Raw genomic sequence first — 23,213 nt, forward strand, 5'->3', positions numbered from 1 at the left:
GAATCAGGTAAATGTTGCATTCGGGTATTTGTTACGTTCGGGTGAATGTTATTCGGGTACCTGTCGTTCGGGTATCTGTCTTTCATGTAAATGTGACTGTTAATACGCCCGTCGATTTGGCGATCCCCTCGTACAGTACACAGTAGCAATGTAACTGCTTACTTATCGATCGTCGTTCGTCGATCGTCCAGTCTGCTTGACCATCACGTAACAATCGTGATCTGTCAGTGGACGATGATCAGCATTTCTTTATCTGCGACGAGCACAAAAGAACAGATTACTTGCAAAAATCCTTGAGTTATACGATCCTGTGCCTGATAATAATTTCTAAAAACTAGTGCTAGTGTTTATATACCTAAATTACCTAAAATTATTTTTTATAAATACTAGGATAAAAAAGGTAACAAATACGTTGAGTTTGCAATCAATTTATCTTAAAACCTAGTGTCCTTAAAAATAGGTTACAGCTACAACTAGGAACTAAGAAGAAATTTTCTACATCTATCGCCTATTATACTACGCTAAACCTACAATTTACCACATCGGTGAGAATCGAACATTAAACCTATTATACAATTCCTTATACATACAATTTACAAACTTACAATATAGGGCAAATTAGGAATATTGACATAACCTTGAATTATTATGTGGAAGAGAAGTTGAATTACTAAAAGTAAGTGAATTGGATTCTAAATTATGTATTTAAAATAATTATTGTATCCATCATTCCTGTAGGAATTTATAACTCGATATACTCTCAGTAATAAAGTTCATGAATTCGGTTAATTCTGGCGACGCCCGCGACTATTCTTCCAACAGTGACACAATCGTTTTTTATATTATTATTTTTTTGTTTATGAGTTACGATTATTCAAAGCTAATTGGCTTCAATTTGATATGTCGATCATCTAAATCGGTCTAGAAGTTCAAAAGTTATGAATTTTCGAAAAAAAAAGTATTTTTTGGAAAAAGGGGAAAATTTGATTTTTGAGACTACCCCAAAAATGGAAATGGGCACCCTAGTGAAAAATAATCCGGTTCTAATATTTTGCGATAAGGAAACAATTTTCACGAAAATCCTAGAACCACTTTATCGTTTTGGCATGGAATGGCTGTATATAAATAAAAATGGAACGCCAAATGTGTTGGTACGCGCAAAACCCGAGAAAGGAGTGGTCAGATTTGAGCCGTCCTTATTTTTGTTGTATTCGTCTCTGCCAGCACATCAGTGCTATGTTGAGAAAGATATTTTTAAACATTGAAGGAAGGTTGCTTATATGTTCTACAGTAACAGCGTTGTTGGTCCATTTCGCGTTTGTGGAGTTAATCTTCCTGTTCTGTTGCTGTGAACCGAAAATGGCAAAAGATTCTCAAGTGGAATAACGCGCTCTGAAAATAAAAATCATGAATGAAAATTAACTTTTCTGTATCAAACATGTATTCCTTGTAACGGAGAAATATTATTTACAAGTGAATCAAGAATGACGAGTTTTGGTAAAAGTAACAAGAAATTTAATTTAAAATTTCTATCCCAATAAGGCCAATAAGCTTCATAATCGTGGACTTTCACCAATTCTGAATAATTTCCTGTACAATTTACTGTCAGAAAAGCACATGTTTTTCAATCATGGCAGCTTGAAATCTTCTCGATACAGTTTTATGGGCCTACCGCAAGGCTCCTGCCTAAGCCCCCTCTTGTACAGTTTTTACGTCAATGATATGGATGATTGTCTCACTAGAGACTGCACGCTGAGACAACTTGCAGACGATGGAGTTATTTCCATCATGGGTACTAATCCCGTCGCTCTGCAAAAGTCGTTGCAAGATACCCTGAACAATCTGTTCACGTGGGCCCTCAAGCTGGGTATCGAATTCTCTACGGAGAAAACTGAAATGGTCGTTTTTTCTAGGAAGCACGAACCCGCCCAATTCCAGCTTTACATATCCGGCAAAACGATCCAACACTCTATGTTTTTCAAATACCTGGGTGTATATTTTGATTCTAAATGTACCTGGGGGAGACACATTGCGTATTTGAAACAGAAATGCCAGCAAAGAATCAATTTTCTCCAAACAATAACCGGAACATGGTGGGGCGCCCATCCAGGAGACCTCATTCAGTTGTACAAAACAACGATATTGTCAGTGTTAGAATATGGCAGTTTTTGCTTCCGATCAGCTGCCAGGATTCATATTCTCAAGCTGGAGAGGATACAATATCGTTGCTTGCGTATAGCCATGGGGTGTTTGCATTCGACACATACGATGAGTCTCGAAGTTTTGGCAGGAGTACCCCCGCTTACTCTTCGGTTCACAGAATTATCCTACAGATTTCTCATCCGTTGCAAGATTATGAATCCATTGGTGATTGATAACTTCGAAAATCTACTCCAACTGACTCCTCAGTCAAGTTTTATGTCTTTATACCATGAGTACCTTACCCACGACGTGCACCCTTCACCAGGCATCTCCAACCAAGTTTGCTTCCCATACTTTTGCAATTCCTCTGTCATTTTTTATCTGTCCATGCGACAAAAAATCCATGGAATACCAGATCACCTACGCTCCAATGTTATTCCGTCGATATTTTCGGAAAAATATGGGAAAGTTGGATCTGATAAAATGTTCTTTACTGACGGTTCATACATAAACGGGTCCACTGGCTTCGGCATCTTCAATGAAAATTCCAGTGCCTCTTTCAAACTCAAAGATCCTTGTTCCGTGTATGTCGCAGAAATGGGTGCGATATACTATGCTCTAGGGATCATTGAAACACTGCCCATCGACCATTATTTTATTTTTTCAGACAGTCTCAGCTCAATAGAGGCAATCCGCTCAATGAAGGTTGATAAACGCTCATCTTATTTCCTAACAAGAATAAGACATCTATTGAGTGTTTTGGTCGAAAAATTATTCAAGATTACCTTAGCATGGGTTCCCTCTCATTGCTCGATTCCGGGGAATGAGAAAGCGGACTCGCTAGCTAAGGTGGGCGCTTCAGAAGGCACACTTTTTGAAAGGCAAATTGCCTATAATGAATTTTTTCACATTCCTCGTCAGGACACACTCGTTAGTTGGCAGCGCATGTGGAGTGAAGATGAGTTCGGTCGTTGGTTACACACGATTATCCCTAAGGTCTCGACGAGTGCATGGTTCAAGGGATTGAATGTAGGTCGTGATTTCATTCGCGTGATATCTCGGCTTATGTCCAATCACTACAACCTAACCGCGCATCTCTATCGCATTGGGCTCGCAGCAAACAATCTTTGTGATTGTGGCGATGGCTACCACGACTGATCTTCTGCTTCATCTATACCTGTTCCTCAGAAACGCCGATGTCAACGTTTAATGATGTTTCCTTCGTTGTGTCCCTGTTTCATATCCCTCCTATCCGATCGATAAACTTTTACATAGTCGCGGCAATACATACACACACTCTTTACAGATGCACGGGCCGAAGGTTGTGCAGTCCACTGATCATTCAACAAGAGCCAAAGGTTGTACCGCTCATGACAACTCTACACGAACTGATGATTGCGCCGGCTAGTGACCATTCTATCCTGGATTCCTCGAGTCGAGAAAGACGCACCACGCTAGATATGGGGTACAGACTAGGGAGCGTTGCTGATTAATGGTCAGCTGCATCCCAATAGGAAGTAGCCCGTGTCGGGCACACGTATAGAGCATCGAAGACTGCAACATACCAATTATGAGAACACTTGTAATACTAACCTCGAGCCAACCGCGAGTAATCGGTTACATATTACTAACATAGTTGTAAGACAAAAATTGTCAAAATATTGGACTCCCGGCCCCGTCAGGCTAACGCCACATGTGCCTTAATAAAAAATATATTTTGGAAAAAAAAAAGGTCAATAAGAAAATCAATCAATGAAGAGTTTTGCGATTAAACCCACGAACGTCCGCTTAGTAACGGGTGTTAAATAAAAAATAAGAATTTTTTTAAAAACTTTCAGTAACTCAAATAAAGAGCGTAAAATTTTCTTTCTCCAAGAAAATTACTTTTTGGGCTCCCTAGAAACAGTAGGCGTGTTTGGTTTTGCTAGTTTGAATTTAGTCAAAGCAAAGACGGCGTCGAAACAGCACGTGCTCCGCGAACGCATTGTACGGTTCTACGAAACGCATTTCCAGCAAGGAAAAAAGTTCACGGTGGTACATTTTAAGAAGGAAAATGTACCTGTCAGTAAGGTATATCGTGTCCTGGGTTCCCTGAACGTAGAGCGGAAGGTCGAAAGTGGTCGTCCGGTGACGATAATGACGAAGCAGAGGAAGACTTCGTTAAAGAAGCTGTTTGACAACAAGGACGCAACCAGCCTGCGTGACGCCGGTCGGAAATATAGCTGCTCCCACGTATTGATCCATCGGACCCTCAAGATGGAAGGAATCGTCTGCAGGAAGAAGACGAGGTCGCCGAAGTACACGGAGGAGCAGATTGAGACGGATAAATCACAGTGTCGGTGGATGACCAAAAAATACCGCGGGACGTCTTTCGTTCTGGACGACGAAAGCTTTTTTCCGCTGTCCAAAACGCATATTCCAGGAAATGATAATTACTACTCCAGCGACAAGTCATCCACACCGCCTGAATACAAGTTCAAGCACATGTTTGAAAAAAGGTTGTGTTGTACATCGCCATTTCCGACCGGGGCATTTCAAAGCCTTGGTTTAAGCCGAGCGGTCAGGCAATCAACCAACAAATCTATCGAGAAGAGTGCCTCGATAAAATCCTGCTGCCGTTCCTGAACGAGCATCACGCGGATGGGAAGTACGTCTTCTGGCCGGACAAGGCGTCTTCCCATTACGCCAAGAAGACGCTGGCGTATCTTGAGGAGAAAAAGATACCGTTCGTGCAGAAAGATCGTAACCCAACAAACTTGCCCCAGTGCCGCCCAATAGAGGATTTTTTTATACACTCAGTGCCCTAGTGTATAAAAACAATTGGAGGACCAAGGACACGAAGCAACTGACTACAAGAATCCGGTATTGTATCCGGAAAATGGACGTAAGTGCCGTACAACGTTCTTGTGAGAGCATCGCGACAAAGTTGCGTCGAACAGCAGACCACGGCCCTTACTCAAACATTCACTGATATTTTTTTGAAAAAAATACATTATGTTATTAATAAAAAATACTGAAATCGATGAAAAAAAACATTTTTTATATGTGATTGAAAAAAATTCTCATTTTTTATTTAACACCCGTTAAGAGAACGTGAATGTTCGGAAGAATTCATATAAAAAAATCCATTTTGGGCGGGACGAAGTTCGCCGGTTCGCTAGTTACAAATAGTTTGTACTGATACAATCGAAGATTTTTCGTAGCTCGTACGTGTCATCTGATCTCGTGGCTGAGTGGTTAGCGTCCCACACTATCATGCCAGGAGTTCGGGTTCGATTCCCGTTCTGGCCGGGAGATTTTTCGTCGAAGAAAAAAATTTTCCGGGTTGCACTGTGGTCTCGCGTATTCTGGAACTTGCCACTCCAGAGTACATTCAAGGCGTGTTATTCGGTATAGAAATCTCAACCAAGTACTACTAATGAAAATGACGCAAGTAATGCTATGTTGAGAAAGCAACAGTTCCACTGGAACGTTAATGCCATCCAAGGAGAAGGAGGACATGTCATTCCCGTTCCACTAAGCATTGTCTCATGATGATAACCCATGTTCAACGCATTATTGCACGCAAACCGTTTACACAACCAATTTCTGCTGACAGAATCTGCTCTAAACTGTCGTTTGCTCCATAACGGGTGAACAATAACAGAGAATCCACCAAGTACCAATTTGAAACAAGACCTCTGAGCACATGTGTATTTCGTGTAGAGAAGGGATTAATAGGGAATATGACCAATTTGTACAATTGTTCTTCGCTTGGTACAAATTGATTCTCATTTTGGACACGATCTCAATACACAGTACTGCTGGTTAGAGTAAGGGAAGCAAACAAAATGTAAGCTACGTAATCTCCTCTATGTTTCATGTGAGCTTTCTTGTCCTCACCGTGCTGGTGTGACAGAACGAGGATATGTTACAGGAAACGGCTTCTGATTCATTCGCTCCATTTATTTTGGGATATCATAGACAAGCTCATATTCCCTATCGAGTTGACCGTAATCTACTGTTTGCTCCAATTCATCGCTGCAGTTTATTATCGATTAAACTTTTTTGTTTACGTTTCTTTGTTGAAAAAATGGAATATGTTAAACGTATTTTCGGTTGACCACGAATTACCATTGCAATATAATGGTGGATGCAGGTTTTGTGGTGCCAAACAAAACCCTTTTCGACTGCATCACCTCCGGTCGCAGATGCACTGAACCTTGAACACATTATCGTGGTTGATGCGTTTCGGTTCCGCACTTTTCCTCCATACAGAAGCAGATTTACATAATTTCCAATTAATGTTCGAACAGTTTGCCACAAATTAACAATAGACGTAATTTCGTCACTATGCCTGCCGTGAGCCGTAACATTTCGCTTGCTGCCAGGAGGGGAGAAAAGCGGAAAACTATTAAGAGTTACTTCAAAGCGGAAAAATGCTATATCCCTTTTAATGTCTCGTAAAAAATTTCAACTGTCCCAAAAGGCATTAGGTAAGTGCTCTAGTTCTCTTCCTGCTCGATTCATTATACGCATTTCACTCGAAGCTTTCCCTCTTCGCTTCGATCCACCAGTCACAACACAAAGGAGGTGGGACAAAGCAGCGAAAAAGTGTACATAAATGAGAGGTTCTGAGGATTATTGTTTGCTCAACATAAACAATTCCATTCGGTTCAGCACCCTCTTCCGACTGCTGCTGAGCCACTAGACGGAACGCATCGTGACATCGGCGGGCGGTCATAAAGGTATGATAATTCCGACATAGCAGAGCCAGCATGTTCTAATTAAATAAACATCTGTCACCTAGGATGACGGTGCGGAGCACCATCGCGCGTTGCACTATTGCCCTACCGACCTTACTTCTCCACCCACTTCGCACAGCGGAGGACCCTCGTCGCGAGATTTTTGTTTTTGTCGATTCCACGCGCGTTCGCGTTCGCGTAGGATACCGGTGGACAACAATAACTGCACCGGCATCTACACAGCCGTCGGTGTGATTAATGACAATGACACGAACGCCGTAAAACTGACGTAGGACTGGGGCTTTAATGATTTTCGCTTTGAAATCAATCAATACGGCGGGATTTGTGAGGGTATAAATTTTCCCCTTCGGGATTTGTAGCCAGCTGCTGAAGAACGTTTTTCATTCCAACTGTGTGGTGAGAAATGTCGTCATTAAGCGAGATATCAATCTACAACCACTTTTTGTGTCGGTTTGATACTCGATTAATTATTTCGACCACCCTCAAAAATCGAAAGTTTAAATGTTTTATGATTGCTTACAATATCACTATTTCAGCTGACGAATATATAGGACTCATAGTCATATGAGGATTGAACGAACAAAAAAATTCATTTATATATTTAATAATTGACAAGTTTCTAAATTTCAGCGTTTTGCAATCGATCCTACACGATCCCGGGTCCCATATTAACAGCACGTAAATGGACTGAACTCTTGAAATATCATAAATCCACGATGCGTGCATCCTGTAATGCAACTAGGATTGGAATCGAGCTTGACGATTGATTTTCTAAACGGCATAGGGATTCGCTGATAAAATCGGTACCATATACAGTAAAACCTGTTTTTGTATGAATTTTTGTTTTGTGCGATTGATTTTTGTGCGGTATATGAAAAGAAGCATATTCGACGAAGTTATCGTCCATTTAGTTTTTTTTCGATGGTTTATATGCATTTCAGTGCGAAAAAAGCATATTTGCGTCTCAATTATCCACTTCTGAAATCAACTTTTTTTATGCGGTCCCTATCTACCGCACAAAAAAAGTTTTTTTCAAAATATGTACTGAACACGATTTTTTAAAGCTACTTGTGAAGTTTTGCACGATCTTTTTTTATGCGATTTTGTGAATATTGTCAGGTAACTTCTGGTGAGATTAAAATTAATGTTCATTAAAATTATTTTTTTTATCTGCAATAAAACAGGTCGGAAAGAAAAGATCGATTTTCGCGATTTTTGGAGTACAATGAATCGATCCAAAAAATCGGAAATCGGAGAAGAAAAAATCGGTCTTCTGAATATCGATCCAAGATCGGCCAATCATAATTGCGACCCAGACTCGATCACATGTGTTTCGGAACTCTATTTAGACAACTTTATTTCGCTATTTTTTCGCTTTGTTAATTTCAATGAGGATCAATTCGAAATTATCGTAAATTCCCTGTTAGGTTGCATGTTATCGATCCTTCAATTGTTTTGTTTCTGTTTACTTCTCTATTTGTCCCTGCGTGGTTAGCCTATGTTCGCACTCAGTTGAGCTCTCACTCCTTGTATACACATGCACTCTGGCGAATGAATACGCACCGAAACCAGGGCCCGAAATCTTCGAAGACGAAACATGAAAATCGACTCTCCTCTCGGTAACTTCGCTTCGACTGAACTACTTCGGCATTCGCCGTCAACATGATTTGAATTGACTAGAAAATGATTTGACGAGCGTTGATACTGAGGATGAGTGATGAACTATTCTACCAAATGGTTATTCTAATTGACGTGGCTAATGAATACAAATCTGCCTCTTCATGCAACCTGATTTCAATCCACACTTCTGCTCTCATTGACACGAATCTCGTTATCACGTACACGAGCTTATTTTTAACGTCCATATAAAGTGAAACGAAAACTGGATTTCTGATGCAAAAAAGTAGATACACCATTAATGGACGGTTTACTGTTTACCCACCATGGACATAAACCAACGAACTTAGACAGTTATCAGGTATGCTATAAAGGTCCTCGCGTTAGTATTAGTAAATAGCGTACAAAATGACGTGCAATTTGGGAAGAACTCTAAACAAAATTTTAGTTCACATTGTCTCCGAGTTCGATTTTGTGAAAAAACATACAGAAAAACGGGTTTATATTAACAAAATTCAAATTGCATCAGTGTTTCTGAACAAATTTGAATATGCGTGAGTAATTTTCGTGTACGATACAAAAAAAAATCTAGCATACGTGATACATGAGAAAAAGAAAAGAATTCATTTTTGGGGGAGTCACTTCAATATGCAATGAAGTCCATTTGACGGGTAAGAATGAAATGACATAGTCGAATCGTATAGTGGGATAGCAACTAAACGCCCGAATGACTGTTGAGCCATGTTGACGGGGAGACTGCTGGAAGAAGCCAAAACTCATTTCCAGTTGAATACGAAGGCGAATTGCTTCATAGCCTCCTAACTATCCTTATTTAAATATGACTTTGCCGAGCCCTGACCGAAACTTAGATCAAATGTTTTGTTTTCAACACTGCTCGCTTCAACACTCCTATACTCGCGCACAATAGCCCAATGTTTCTCGCAGAGCAGAGCAGTTGTATGGATGAATCGATCTTATTTCGATCGTGGATCGACCTTCATCGCAGATGATTGTTGCGTGGACGTAATTATTCTATAACAACACAAAGATGGTCAATTGAGGGCAATGAGTCTTGAACTCTCGATCGATCGCTTAGTTAGCGAATGCGCAACCAATGTGCCTACGAAGCAGGGTTACCATATCTACAGAATAATCTGTATTTATACAGATTATATACAATTTTGGAAAAAAAATCGGGATTTCTGAAGATTTAGCTTGAATTTTCACCAGATTTTTTTCATATCTATATTGTAGCGAAATAAAGAAAGATAGAAGTTGGGTGTCAAAGAACAATTTCGTAGAGCGGTTTCAAAGCTTCAATTTAATTGATCAAAAAACAAGTTTAAAATGACTTCTTATGATAAAATTAATAATAACACATTAAAAATTGCTAACTTTTGAGTTTCTCAATTCCAAAATGTTGAATCAATCAATTTACATTTTTCATCTTTCAAATGGAATCGACAGAATCGTCTTCCGTAGTGTACTTTTTAATGTAGAACCAGTTTTGGGCAACAAACAAAAAAAAAAGTTCATAACTCTGTCAATCTTGAAATTCGAACATGTGCGTAGAAGGATTTTTTTTCATCAAATGTGATCGTCTATCACCTCCTGAGAGATTCTGTATCAATTTATTTTTTCATGTGAGAAAAGTGTTTCCTGGCTTTATGGGGATGGATTAAAATTAAATTCTTCTTTTATATTAACAAAAACGAAAAATATACGCATCAAAAACGAATAAAAAACATTTTTTGACTCATTATATACAATGAAATAAAATCCGAGACTGGATATAATCTTGTCTGCCCTGTATTAGTATACTTCTTTGCTGTGGTGGCTGAAAGCAGACAAAAGACCGCAAAGGGTTGATACAGATTTTCCGAGAAAAAACACAGATAAAAAGATTTTTTGAGACCAAAAACACAGATTTTATTATGGCAACCTTGCTACGAAGACCCCCTGAGCTCTTTTGGTTATCTGAAACAAAAAAAAATCGAACAGATTCTGAATCAGTAAAGATGCCACTATCGCATGAACCTCGGAAAAGTCAAAAACATGTTTTTTTTACTAACACTGACTTTTGACATGTTTGTTTTTGGCAGCCATTTAAAGGAGAAAAATGCTGTTTAAAACTTTTTTTACGTTTCCCATTTTTTTAAATTGTAAAATTTAAAAAATACGATTTTTAATTGGTTCATTCAATAGATAGATGCATACAGATTAAACTCATATAAATTCGACATAAAACGGTTCAGTAGAACTTGCGATATCGTGTACGCCAGTTTGGAAAAACTAGTCTCTAGAAAAACGCATTTGAAGTTTTGTGTCAAGGTCGTAATAGGTTAGATAACGCATCACTAAAATGACTATAACTCGGAAATAATAGGATTTTTGTAGTTCAGGTATTCTTTTTATATTCTTGAATGCCAAAACTTCAAACATTTGACGGAAAAAAATGGTTTTGTTTTTCAAATATCTAGACTAATGAATAAGCCCTAAATAAGCATATGGAAAAACCACCGAAAATTTTTAGATCGATTGTTTCAAAAATCACTTCCAAACGTAACTTCAAATAACTTATTCGCTCGGCGGCTCAGAAAAAAACCGATTTCTCTATTCTTTCCGATTGCGGACCCTCGAATCAATTTCTCTATTTCTGTCTCTTACTTCCTGTTTCCGAAATTAGTTTTCAGGTATTCTTTAATCCAGAATCTTCATCGAGTATACAAATATTTTCATCGATTATTCGAACGTCTGCTTCTATCAGTGCGGGTGATCTACTAATAAGCGTATTTTTAATGAAATCATCTACGGGAGATACGGATAAACAAAATTTGTCTCATCTTGTTTTCTTCGTTAACGGGGAGTTTAAATCTTTCGATTCATTCGTCTCCGATCAAATTTGTTTGATTTGATTGATTTTTTCTATTATAGTGGCTTGTAAGTACAAAGTTCATCCGCATTAGGCCTTGAAAAAATATTAGTAGAAAATAAATCAATGGGGAGTTATGGGACTGATTCTACGGTAATTCGCTCAGCAGGCAGACGAGGTAGTACCTAATTACGATGTTTGTGTTTAGAGAGAAACCAATGAATCGAGTATAAATTAAAACTAGTTACTATTGAACAATTATTATGTTTTGCGTTTAATACGAATATTCGATCGTTCACTAATTATTTTACATAATAGTCATCTAAATCCGTTGGCAGCAAATTGAGTTCAAAGGGTTAAATCTTTGCGTATTAAATTTGGATGAGTGTCGGTCAGAATATTTTTTACTTGAAATGGCAGTGATGTATAAATTTGTGAGATTATATGCAGTATATGTATATTAGGGTGGCAATGGATGTATGGAAAAAAATTGATCATCGAATTTCAAGAACCGACCATGTAGATTTTGTTTATTGGGCCAAAAAAATTATCTGTGTAAAATTTCAGCTCAATCGGACATGATTCAGGAGTGCTTCAAAGCGCTCAAAGTTTTGGTTTTTTTTTATCCTCGAAAATCTTCCAAGGGGGGAGTAAAGGAAATTTAGAAAATCGATTTTTTTTCGATGCCAAACGACTTAATCAATGCATGAAACGTAGAGATCTGGTGTCATCTCGTAAAAATTTTTGGCCGAAAATCGATCTTTTGGGACCCCCTTGGAAGATTTTCGAGGATGAAAAAATCAAAACTTTGAGCGCTTTGAGGCACTTCTAAATCATGTCCCATTGAGCTGAAAGTTTGCTCAGATAATTTTTTTGGGCCAATAATCAAAATGTACATGGTCGGTTCTTTAAATTCGATAATTATTTTTTCCCATACCTTCATTGCCTCTCAGGCTAAGTCGATTTTCGGCCAAAATCTCGACGTTTCATGCATTTTTAAGTCATTTGGCATCGAAAAAAAAATCGATTTTCCAAATTTCCTTTACTACCCCTTGAAAGATTTTCGAGGATCAAAAAATCAAAACTTTGAGCGCTTTGAGGCACCCCTAAATCATGTCCGATTGAGCTGAAACTTTGCACATGTGAATTTTTTGAGCCAATAAACAAAATGTACATGGTCGATTTTTGAAATTTGACATGACCATTTTCGCTTCCACCCTAATGTATATGTATAATACTTGTATAAGTATAATACTTATATACATATAATTATATGTATAACTTTTTGTAAACTTCAGATGAGTATATCCGATAGAATGTGTTTGAATCTGTTCTTTTCATATAAAAATATATGCTAAAATTCTCATACGTGTGACATCTTTCGAAACGCCCTCCAAAATGCAGTTCTGCTTTTCGCATGTATCACGAGAATAATTACACTGAATTCTTTTCTTAAAATCGCAAAACTCCAGGTATATCGCGTAAAAAACTCGCGTAATTGCCCCGTTATCGGTGCGTGCTCGTCACAATCATTCTCGCAGGATTTCAGTGATTTCAGTGATAGGCAGTGCCAAATCGCGTAATTTAAAAAAATGCGTTATTTCGAGAAAATTGCGTAAAAAGTTGCTTAACTTAAAAAAAACAAAGTGTCGCAATACATCGAGTTTTCCATTGAGCCTTTCCTCAAGCATGGGTGACAATTTTTGTTTTTACTGAGTGCCGTTATCTAACAAAGTATGATGGCTGATAGCAGACAAAGGACTGCAAAGAGTTAGAATATTTCATTAAAGCGTGACATGTTTCTGAACTGGTATCTTCCCAGAAAGACGTAGTTCTATGTCACGAAGTTCTGTACACACAACCGAACTGTATTGGACTTATTTTTACAGTTGCTATAAAGTCTATTCGGATGACATTTCAAATAACGACATAACATTTAAGTAAGTGAGCCTAACGAGTTGGTTTTTGTAGTTATCTCACCAATACTATCAATACTTCTAATTTTTCTCTCGTGTTGAGATGATATGTTCGCCCTATTTTTGTTGTCGTTTTACCGGCAGCCCCGTGGTCCGTGGAAATACAGCCCCGTGGTCCGTGGAAATACAGATATTAATATATAGTTTTTTTTAAATATTCTTACTATTCATTAAGAATTTCATATACAGAGAACAGATAAAAAAAATTAAAAATTTTACCATTGTTCGACCAGTCACAAATTTTCGAAAAATATATTAGATTGGGGAAAAAGTAATCCATCATTTTCACGTGAAATTCAAAACTTATTTCAATATGCTTCGGATTGTCTGATTTGGGTCAAACATACACCATTTTGTATGTTTTGAATGCTTAGCCATACAAACGAAACACAAACTTCTGCATATCTCGAGAACTAATCAAGCACAATTTGGGATGTGAGGGTTTGTGGGTATGAGAAATGTTTCTATAATGGTATGACACCCCTCCCTCCTCTGGAATGGAGAAGGGGTCCCATAAAAATATATCACACATTTCAACCAAAAATATTCCAACCAAACATGACAATTGAAAATTTCCGGAAAACTCTGAACGAAAAAGGGAAAATTCGGAAAAGTAAATTCCCATATGTTCTACAATTACATAGTGATAAGGGCTGTTAGTCCATTTGATGTTTGCGCTAGCGAAATTGATCTTTGTTCGAAACTGGAAATGGATTTTAATATGATGAAATGCACTCCTATATCTTCTTCTATCTATACAATAAAAAGGATCGCCGGATGTGTTGATAAGAGCAGAACTCGAGGAAGAAATTTAACGGTTTAGGGATGAATTAATTCTACCATATTTTCTGTATAAAACATTTTTTCCATGTAACGGAGAAACATGTTACAACAGTGGTTGAAAAATCTTGAACGAGAATTGTGTCTGAAAATAATCTGATATTATAATGATGAGTTTTGTTAGAAATACTAGGAATTTTATAGTAAAAGGTAAATTCAACGGGGTCGATTAGAAGATCAATCAATGAACAGTTCTGCGATTGGACCCATGAAAATGCTCATAGTAAGAAAACGCGGATGTTTGAAGGTATTGATAACAAAACACAAATTTTGGGCGGGACGAAGTTTGCCGGGTCGGCTAGTATATATATATATATATATATATATAAATGGATTTCTGTCTGTCTGTCTGATTCTTATAGACTCGGAAACTACTGAACCGATCGACATGAAAATTGGAATTTAGGGGTTTTTGGGGCCGGGGAAGGTTTTCATGATAGTTTGAGACTCCTCTCCCCTCTCTAAGGGGGAGCTGCCATACAAAAAAAACACAAATTTCTACATTACTCGAGAATTAATCCAGCAAATGAAACCAAATTTGGTATGTGGAGGTTTTAGGAGGCAATAAATGATTCTATGGTGGTTAGATACTCCTCCCCCTCTCTTAGGGGGACTGCCATGCAAATAAAACACAAATTTCTGCATTACTCGACTCAAGCAAATGAAAACAAATTAGACATATGGAAGTTTTAGAGTGCAATAAATGCTTCTATGGTGGTTAGACACTCCACTCCTCTCTCTAAGGGGGAGCTGCCATACAAATGAAAAACAAATTGCTGCATAACTCGAGAAATTATTAAGAAAATGAAACCAGCCATATTTGCATGAATGAGCCATATTTGGCATGAAAAGGTTTTAGGGGGCACGAAACGCTTCTATGGTGGTTCGACACACCTACCCCCTCTCTAAGGGCATGGGGCTGCCATACAAATGAAACACGAGCTTCTGCATAACTCAAAAACTAATCAAGCAAATGGAGCCAAATTTGGAATGTAAGGGTTTTTGGGTACGAGAAATGTTCTATGATGGTATGACACCCCTTCCACCTCTGGTAAGGAGAGAGGGTCCCATAAAATAATGACAATATTTCAACCAAACATGACAATTGAAAATTTTCGGAAAACTCTGAAGGAAAATGGGAAAATCCGAAAAAAATTTTTTTTTTATTAATCCGTTTATTTTTACAGGCTCAGTTACATAGGTTTAAAGGAGCCAAACTCGTAACTATATTTTTACTAGAATATATTAACATGTTTCCTTAATTCTATAGTTAAGAAAATAGGAAACCGATTACTCGCGGTCGACTCGAGTTTAGAAGGGTCACACATCTTCATTAGGAAAAGGATGGGATGTTAGGAGATTATAACAATGTACACACTCACACTCACATTCACATTCTCATTCACACTTACCCATCACACTCAATTCTTAAAACTAACATTACATCTAATATGTATTTACAATTCAACTTATTCTAATGTTAGTAGGAAGGAAACCGATAGCTCGCGAAGGACGGAAAGGAGGGGTTAAGGATGTAAGAACAATCACACTCGAATAGATAGCTTTGAAGAAAACATATATTTGGGACATGTAATCAAGGTCTAACCGCGCCAAAACATGAAAAATTTAATTCGCATGGGTTCTACAATTACATATTGACAAGCATTGTTAGTCCATTCGATGTTTGCGGTAACGAAGTTGATCTTCGTTCGAAAGTGGAAATGGATTTTAATGTGATAAAACGCACTCCTATATCGTCATCTATCTATATAAATAAGAATGGATCGCCGAATGTGTTGATAACAGCAAAACTCGAGAAAGGAATTGTCCGATTCAGGGCTGTCTTCATTTTATCATATTTTATGTATCAAACATTTATTCCATGTAACGGAGAAACATGTTATTTGCAAGTGGATGAAAAATCTTGCACGAGAATTGTGTCTAAAAATAATCTGATGTTATAATGTCGAGTTTTGGAAAAAAAAATAAATTAAAAAAATAAAAAAACTCAATGAACTTTATAGGGAATAACTAAAAATATCGAATAACAATACACCCATACCTCGCTTTACGGCATAGATATGTTCCACGAAATTCAGCCGCAAAGCGAAAATCCTTATACGGATTATACGGATCAATTATTCTAATACAAATTCATACAAATTCAATCAGATCGGTTCCAAATTTGTTAAATATGTAACATGGTTGATCATTCAAAATGCATTTTATCTTTTTATTTTTATTTCATTTGAATCAAAAATTTAATTCATTTAAATCAAAAAAACATACACAACAAAAACATAAAACATACAATACAAACAACATACATACATAAAAAACAGCAATAATCTATAAACAAAAATGAAACAACTTCAACTTCTTCACAACTCTAAGTTATTGTCTCGCAAATATTTTTTCACTTCTGTACAAAAGTGATTTTTGAACCAATCCTCAATTTTTTTGCCGTTATAACGAAACATTTTAGGCCGTAAATCGAAAACGTGCCTGAATTGAAGAGGGCCGTTATAGCGAAATGCCGTATAAAGAGCGGCCGTATAGCGAGGTATGGGTGTACCGGCAATTATAACTTTGCAATCATCTCGTGCACAAATTTCCAGCTGGGCGCCCATTAGAGAGAGGACCTGTTGGAATCATGCTGCTTCCGGATTATTCTACTAATTTAACACACACCGGCGCAATGTATTGTGAACCAGCTACCCTTCCTGTCGAATATATACAATAAAGTTCAAATTTCACCCTCCATATTTCGGCTTCCTTACGGGATCCTCTGGGTATTGTGATGACAGCAAGTTTTGTTTATCCGTTCACAATGCGAAGCATCACTCATTAAATGTTTGCAATAAAAATACGTCGACGTCGTACAAATTTATCTGCAAGGGAGGTGGGGGTAGGGATTCTCATGACCAGAATTTAGAAATTTATAGTGTAACTATATCAACGCCCTGTCTATCATACCGTCACTGTCCGTCTTACTTGCATCTTCCCCACGTCTTAAAGTTATTTTGTTTTTTTGTTTGTGCATATTTTTTTTCTCCTCCTTTTATGAAACTGCTTCCCCTAGTGGATGATTATGTCATTTGTGTTGTGATATGACAAAGTGGCACCCTCCGTTCGCTCGCTCACTCGTGTGTTATCATCTCAAATGGGTTTTGTTTGATATTGATGTAGTCACATTTTCGCTGAAGCTTAATTGAATTAATCACACATCACAACTGCTGCAATGCATTATATCGACACAGGATTATGACTCCAAACGATCATAATTTTTATTGAATTAAGTTCTATTCCATGAAATATACAACCCGTGGGTTCACCCCAACCACCGCACCATTCTACACGGACACAAACAGTTGTACCCTAATAATTCATTGATCTGTTAGCAAGAAAACACTGTCGAGTCTGTTTTATGGTGATTTGAGCAGCGTTAAGGAGCAATCCAATCTAGAAGAATGGAGATGCCAGATTTTTCTTTTCCCTGTAAATATTACAAAGATTCCTAGGGTCTCTTCAAAATCAGATTATACGGTACCTGAGTCCAGGAGATTGCTCCTACGGATTCGCATTTCTGTAAAGCTTCAAAGAAATTCGCTTCAAATGACCTATGAATATTTCCTGAAGATCTAGCATCCCTGCCGAGGAAAGAATACACAAGGGAGGATTTTTGCGCTTGTTGTGTGCTCTCTTATGGGCGCCTGCAAAATTTATGCCCCGCAATCCGAGCCATCGTAAAAAGAGGAGGAATGCAGTCAGCAGTGTGAATTCAAGGGTGACATTTCCGCTGCCCCTCTCGTCCATCTCACGGATATCCTTTCAGTGCACCCTTGGGTCGCCGGTTTTCCTCTGGGAAAAAAACATCGAGTTTCGAAATTTGTTTTGCCAAAATTTTGACGTTGAATTCATGGCTCAGCTGTGCTACTGCGCCGCCGTAGCTGCCGTGTCTGGTGCTTGTTGATTGCTTGCCAAAAATACACCGGATGTGTGCTCATATCAGCGCGGGAAATAGCAGAATATGAAAATAAAAGCGAAATCGATTCTACAATTCCAATTAGGTTCATTGGCTTGATGCCGCCTGTGAATATACCCAGCCATGGGTATGCATGTTTTATAAATTTTGTTAAACAAATGCGCGAACCCATCTCATGGTTGCCGATGAGAGGGCGTGAGCATTTTTAGCGACATACGAGAGTGACTGGCATGTATTATGCATTGATTGATCGCGTCTATCGGAATTATGCGAAACGTCAATCAGATATGAGCATCAGTGATTCATGCGTTTGAAGTGTGAAGAAGTTGTGTGGATACATACCAGTTATAAGTACATCGAGGGTGGAGTATGATCCTTATTCCTCTCCATGATAGACGTTTTTTAAAGTGCCAATAATGATTTCATGCCTTCCACCCGCTTCACATAACGTAAAATAATTTCGATAAAAAAGAATTTCTAGAAAAAAGTTCAGTAAAACAACAATTGATTAAACTTAATTGTTATTGCCAGGATAATCGTCCACATTCCCAGCGCCATTAAAATGCCATTTAACTAATTGTATATTTTTTTTGCTTCGTTCTCCCATTTCAGTTCTGCAACGGTGGCGATTTGGCGGATTATTTGGGCGTGAAGGGAACACTCAGCGAGGATACGATACGACTGTTTTTATGTCAATTAGGTAATGAGAATCGGCTGAACGTCGTATCCCTGTTTTATTATGTTTTAAAGCCCGATTCAATTAAAATCTGGATGTACTGTTGAGTTTTAGCCCTGGTGGCCCTTGATTGTTTCGAAGGTTAGCCTTTTTCAGTGGTGAATCTGCTGAAATCCAGATTTTAACTGAATTGAGTTACATCTTATGAGTTAACGAATACTATTTGTCCGCTTGCATTTGCAGCGAGTGCAATGAAGGCATTATACGGAGTCGGCATCGTCCATCGGGACTTAAAACCACAAAATATTCTGCTCTCTCACAATTGCGGAAAACACCTTCCAGCACCATCGAAAATCACACTCAAAATAGGTTTGTGTCCGTTACTTTAAAAAGAAGAAAACATCCATGACGCTATTCTCTGTATTTTTTCAGCCGATTTCGGTTTCGCTCGATTTCTACAAGACGGAAATATGGCGGCAACCCTCTGTGGATCCCCGATGTACATGGTAAGAAGCCCAACCAACCTTTCAAAATGAATACCATGCCTAATAATTCCACTCTTGCAGGCACCCGAGGTGATTATGTCTCTCCAGTATGACGCAAAAGCTGACCTTTGGTCACTGGGGACCATCGTTTTCCAGTGCCTCACCGGCAAGGCGCCATTCCAGGCCCAAACGCCCCAGGAGCTGAAGATGTTCTACGAGAAGAACGCCAATCTAGCTCCAAAGTAATCCATGTTGAATATAACCAGTGGTAACAGCTAATAACATCAACCGAATAACTCATTTTGCAGAATCCCGCCAGGAACCTCCAAAGAACTTACCGATCTGCTCGTTGGTTTGCTCAGACGAAACGCAAGGGATCGAATGAATTTTGATCAGTTCTTCTGTCACGTCTTCCTGCAGCGGCAGATGACGCCACAAAGTAGTGGTAGGTGAACAATGGTGTCTTCAATTTTCTATCAATTAATATCTCATTACCGGCTTAGATATCCCACAATCCTCTGCGGGACCACAGCCATCCCCTGGCGGCAAAGTCACTAGTCCACAAACGAAGACGGGTCTATCACCTCTTCAGCAGCAGCATTTTCTACGTCAACAACAACAACAGAACCAACTGCACCAACAACAGCAGCAGCAACAGCAACAACAAATACAACAGCAACAATTGCTGCAACAACAGCAAAAACAGCAACAAATTCAACAGTTGCAGCAACAGCAACAACAACAACAACAACAGGAACAACAAAAACAACAGACGTTGGAGAATAACAACTGTAAGTTAACCCTCAGCCTACGATTTAATTTCCAAATGAGCTGATAAATGCAAACGTTTCGATTGATCACACATCGAGTAATTTCCCTACTCTGATGAGCGTCTTAGCGCCCTATGGTATTCAAGTGCACATCCTTTAAAGATCCTTTTCTAAAGAGACTTATTGTTTGGAATGTAGTTTTTTCAATGATCACAGACCACAACATAGCTATTTACACTGTCATGCGCTCTCCGTGTTTTCGCTAACTGAGCCACGACTTCGCTGAAGGATTTTCATTTCAGGCATTTCCAAAATCGCCCAGGAACCTGATACAGCTTTCAGGTGAAGAGACGTGGTTTGACCATGAAAGAAACCTCAGAGCAAATTTAAAGAATCGAAATTAAATAGCTTCAATCAGGGCTTGTCATTTTTGAAACTAAGTAATGAACAATTTTTTTACTTGTTACTTGAAAAGTTCGAACATAGATTCTTGAGTTTCGTTCATTTTTGTCTTAGTTTTTTAGCGTGAAGCGAAAGGCACGTGCACAAGCGGAAGTTATGCTTTCTTCATTGAGTGTAAAAAAGAGAGCAGCAATATTTTGAACCAGCGTGAATCAGCTGCAACTTGTAATGCAGTAGGTGGCTAGAAAGATGCACACACCAGAGCCGGTGTCATCAAGGAAACGATTCCCAAATTTCATTTCATTTGCTTGATTAATTCTCGAGTAATGCAGTAATGCACCATAGAATCATTTAATGCACCCTAAAACCTCCACATGTCAAATTTCGTTTCATTTGCTTGATTAATTCCCGAGTAATGTAGAAATTTGTGTATAATTTGTACGGTAGCCCACCCCCCTTAGAGAGGGGGGAGGGGTCTCAAACTATCACGAAAACCTTCCCCGGGCCCAAAAACCCCTATATACCACTTTTCATGTTGATCGGTTCAGTAGTTCCCGAGTCCATAAGAATCAGATAAACAGACAGACAGAAATCCATTTATATATATATATATATATATATATATATATATATATATATATATATATATATATATATATATATATATATATATATATATATATATATATATATATATATATATATATATATATATATATATATATATATATATATATATATATATATATATATATATATATATATATATATATATATATATATATATATATATATATATATATATATATATATATATATATATATATATATATATATATATATATATATATATATATATATATATATATATAGATGTATACAGGATTCATTGCAACGTCCGGCAAACATCTTCGCCGGGGAATCTCGGTTTCTAAGAAGATATGCTACGGTTTCATGCTGGAATAGTCTTGAGGCAAGGCATCGAATGTCGGCTGTGTTCAACTGCTTCCTTCTAATTGGCGTAATCACACTCAAAATTAACTTTTAGCAATTATTGATTTATTACATTAATTGAGCTCAAAAACAACAGAAAATGTGCTACTCTCCCATACTGGTACAAAATTAAATATATAGGCCATAGCATTATAAGATCAATATGAGAGCTTGAGCTTGAGCTTGGGTAGACTGTACAATTCGTAGTTGCTCTTCGTGATTGACCTGGACCAACCAAATTGCACAAAGAACACACAGAATGACGCTTGGGACTAGCAAATCATTCTCGTTGTGCAATTTTCGGTGATTCGAGCTTCAAACGGTCAATAACGACGCCGGCCACGTCCTTATAGTCACCAGAGGAAGGGAAGGAATGTTAGTATGATATTCGCCGCCCGAAGGCCAGAAGGGTCGCCTCTATAGCGTGGTTCCCTAGCGAATATCATGGAAGGGATAGTTGTTAGTGGGGAGGTATGAATCAGGATTCACTGAGGTAAGTGATGTGATTAAGTTAACGCGAACTGTCGACCACTCGTCGAAACGAAATCCCGAAAATCTTATATTCATAACATTTATCAAACATTCTTGGGAAACTTGACAAAGAAACCGAGGAAATTCGTCTAACATTAATCGGACCTGTGATGTATTTCGTTATTTTTCGTGTCTACTCATTATCGAATATCAGTCCTGAAGGCGGAAAATTATTTTTGGGAAACCTAACAAGGTAATCGCGAAAATTCTTTTGAATTAATCGGACTTGTGATGTGTTTCGTTATTTACAATGTCTACTCTTTATCTAACTCCAAACGCAAAGACAGAAAATTGTTGTTGTGAAACCTGACAAGATAACCAAAATTTCATTAAAATAAATCGGTCCGTTGATATTCTTCATTCTTGATTCAGTCTGTCAGTGAATGTTTGAGTAAGGGCCGTGGTCTGCTGTTCGACGCAACTTTGTCGCGATGCTCTCACAAGAACGTTGTACGGCACTTACGTCCATTTTCCGGATACAATTCCGGATTCTTGTAGTCAGTTGCTTCGTGTCCTTGGCCCTCCAATTGTTTTTATACACAAGGGCACTGAATGAGCCAAAGAAATTCTCTATTGGGCGGCACTGGGACAAGTTTGTTGGGTTACGATCTTTCGGCACGAACGGTATCTTTTTCTCCTCAAGATACGCCAGCGTCTTCTTGGCGTAATGGGAAGACGCCTTGTCCGGCCAGAAGACGTACTTCTCATCCGCGTGATGCTCGTTCAGGAACTGCAGCAGGATTTTTATCGAGGCACTCTTCTCGATAGATTTGTTGGTTGATTGCCAGACCGCTCGGCTTAAACCAAGGCTTTGAAATGCCCCGGTCGGAAATGGCGATGTAAAACATAACCTTTTTTTTCCAAACTTGCGCTTGAACTTGTATTTCCCTTCAGGCGGTGTGGATGACTTGTCGCTGTTGTAGTAATTATCATTTCCTAGAATATGCGTTTTGGACAGCGGAAAATAGCTTTCGTTGTCCAGAACGAAAGACGTCCCGCGGTATTTTTTGGTCATCCACCGACACTGTGATTTAACCGTCTCAATCTGCACCTCCGTGTACTCCGGCGACCTCGTCTTCTTCCTGCAGACGATTCCTTCCATCTTGAGGGTCCGATGGATCAATACGTGGGAGTCGCCAAATTTCCGACCGGCGTCATGCAGGCTGGTTGCGTCCTTGT

At 38.4% G+C, this 23,213-nt stretch overlaps 1 protein-coding gene across 4 annotated transcripts in view; it reads left to right on the top strand.

Annotated features, from left to right (window-relative positions):
• Window positions 1-23,213, top strand: part of LOC129764529 (serine/threonine-protein kinase ULK2) — a 168,480-nt gene that overhangs the window by 116,613 nt on the left and 28,654 nt on the right. For all 4 annotated transcript variants that reach the window (XM_055763704.1, XM_055763706.1, XM_055763705.1 and 1 more), the window contains 6 exons: window positions 18,790-18,877; window positions 19,097-19,222; window positions 19,286-19,359; window positions 19,420-19,580; window positions 19,647-19,783; window positions 19,842-20,129. In XM_055763704.1, the coding sequence (XP_055619679.1) occupies window positions 18,790-18,877; window positions 19,097-19,222; window positions 19,286-19,359; window positions 19,420-19,580; window positions 19,647-19,783; window positions 19,842-20,129 (874 nt within the window). The remainder of the gene's footprint in view (window positions 1-18,789; window positions 18,878-19,096; window positions 19,223-19,285; window positions 19,360-19,419; window positions 19,581-19,646; window positions 19,784-19,841; window positions 20,130-23,213) is intronic.

Source organism: Toxorhynchites rutilus, chromosome 2, assembly GCF_029784135.1.
Source record: "Toxorhynchites rutilus septentrionalis strain SRP chromosome 2, ASM2978413v1, whole genome shotgun sequence".
NCBI lineage: Eukaryota > Metazoa > Arthropoda > Insecta > Diptera > Culicidae > Toxorhynchites > Toxorhynchites rutilus.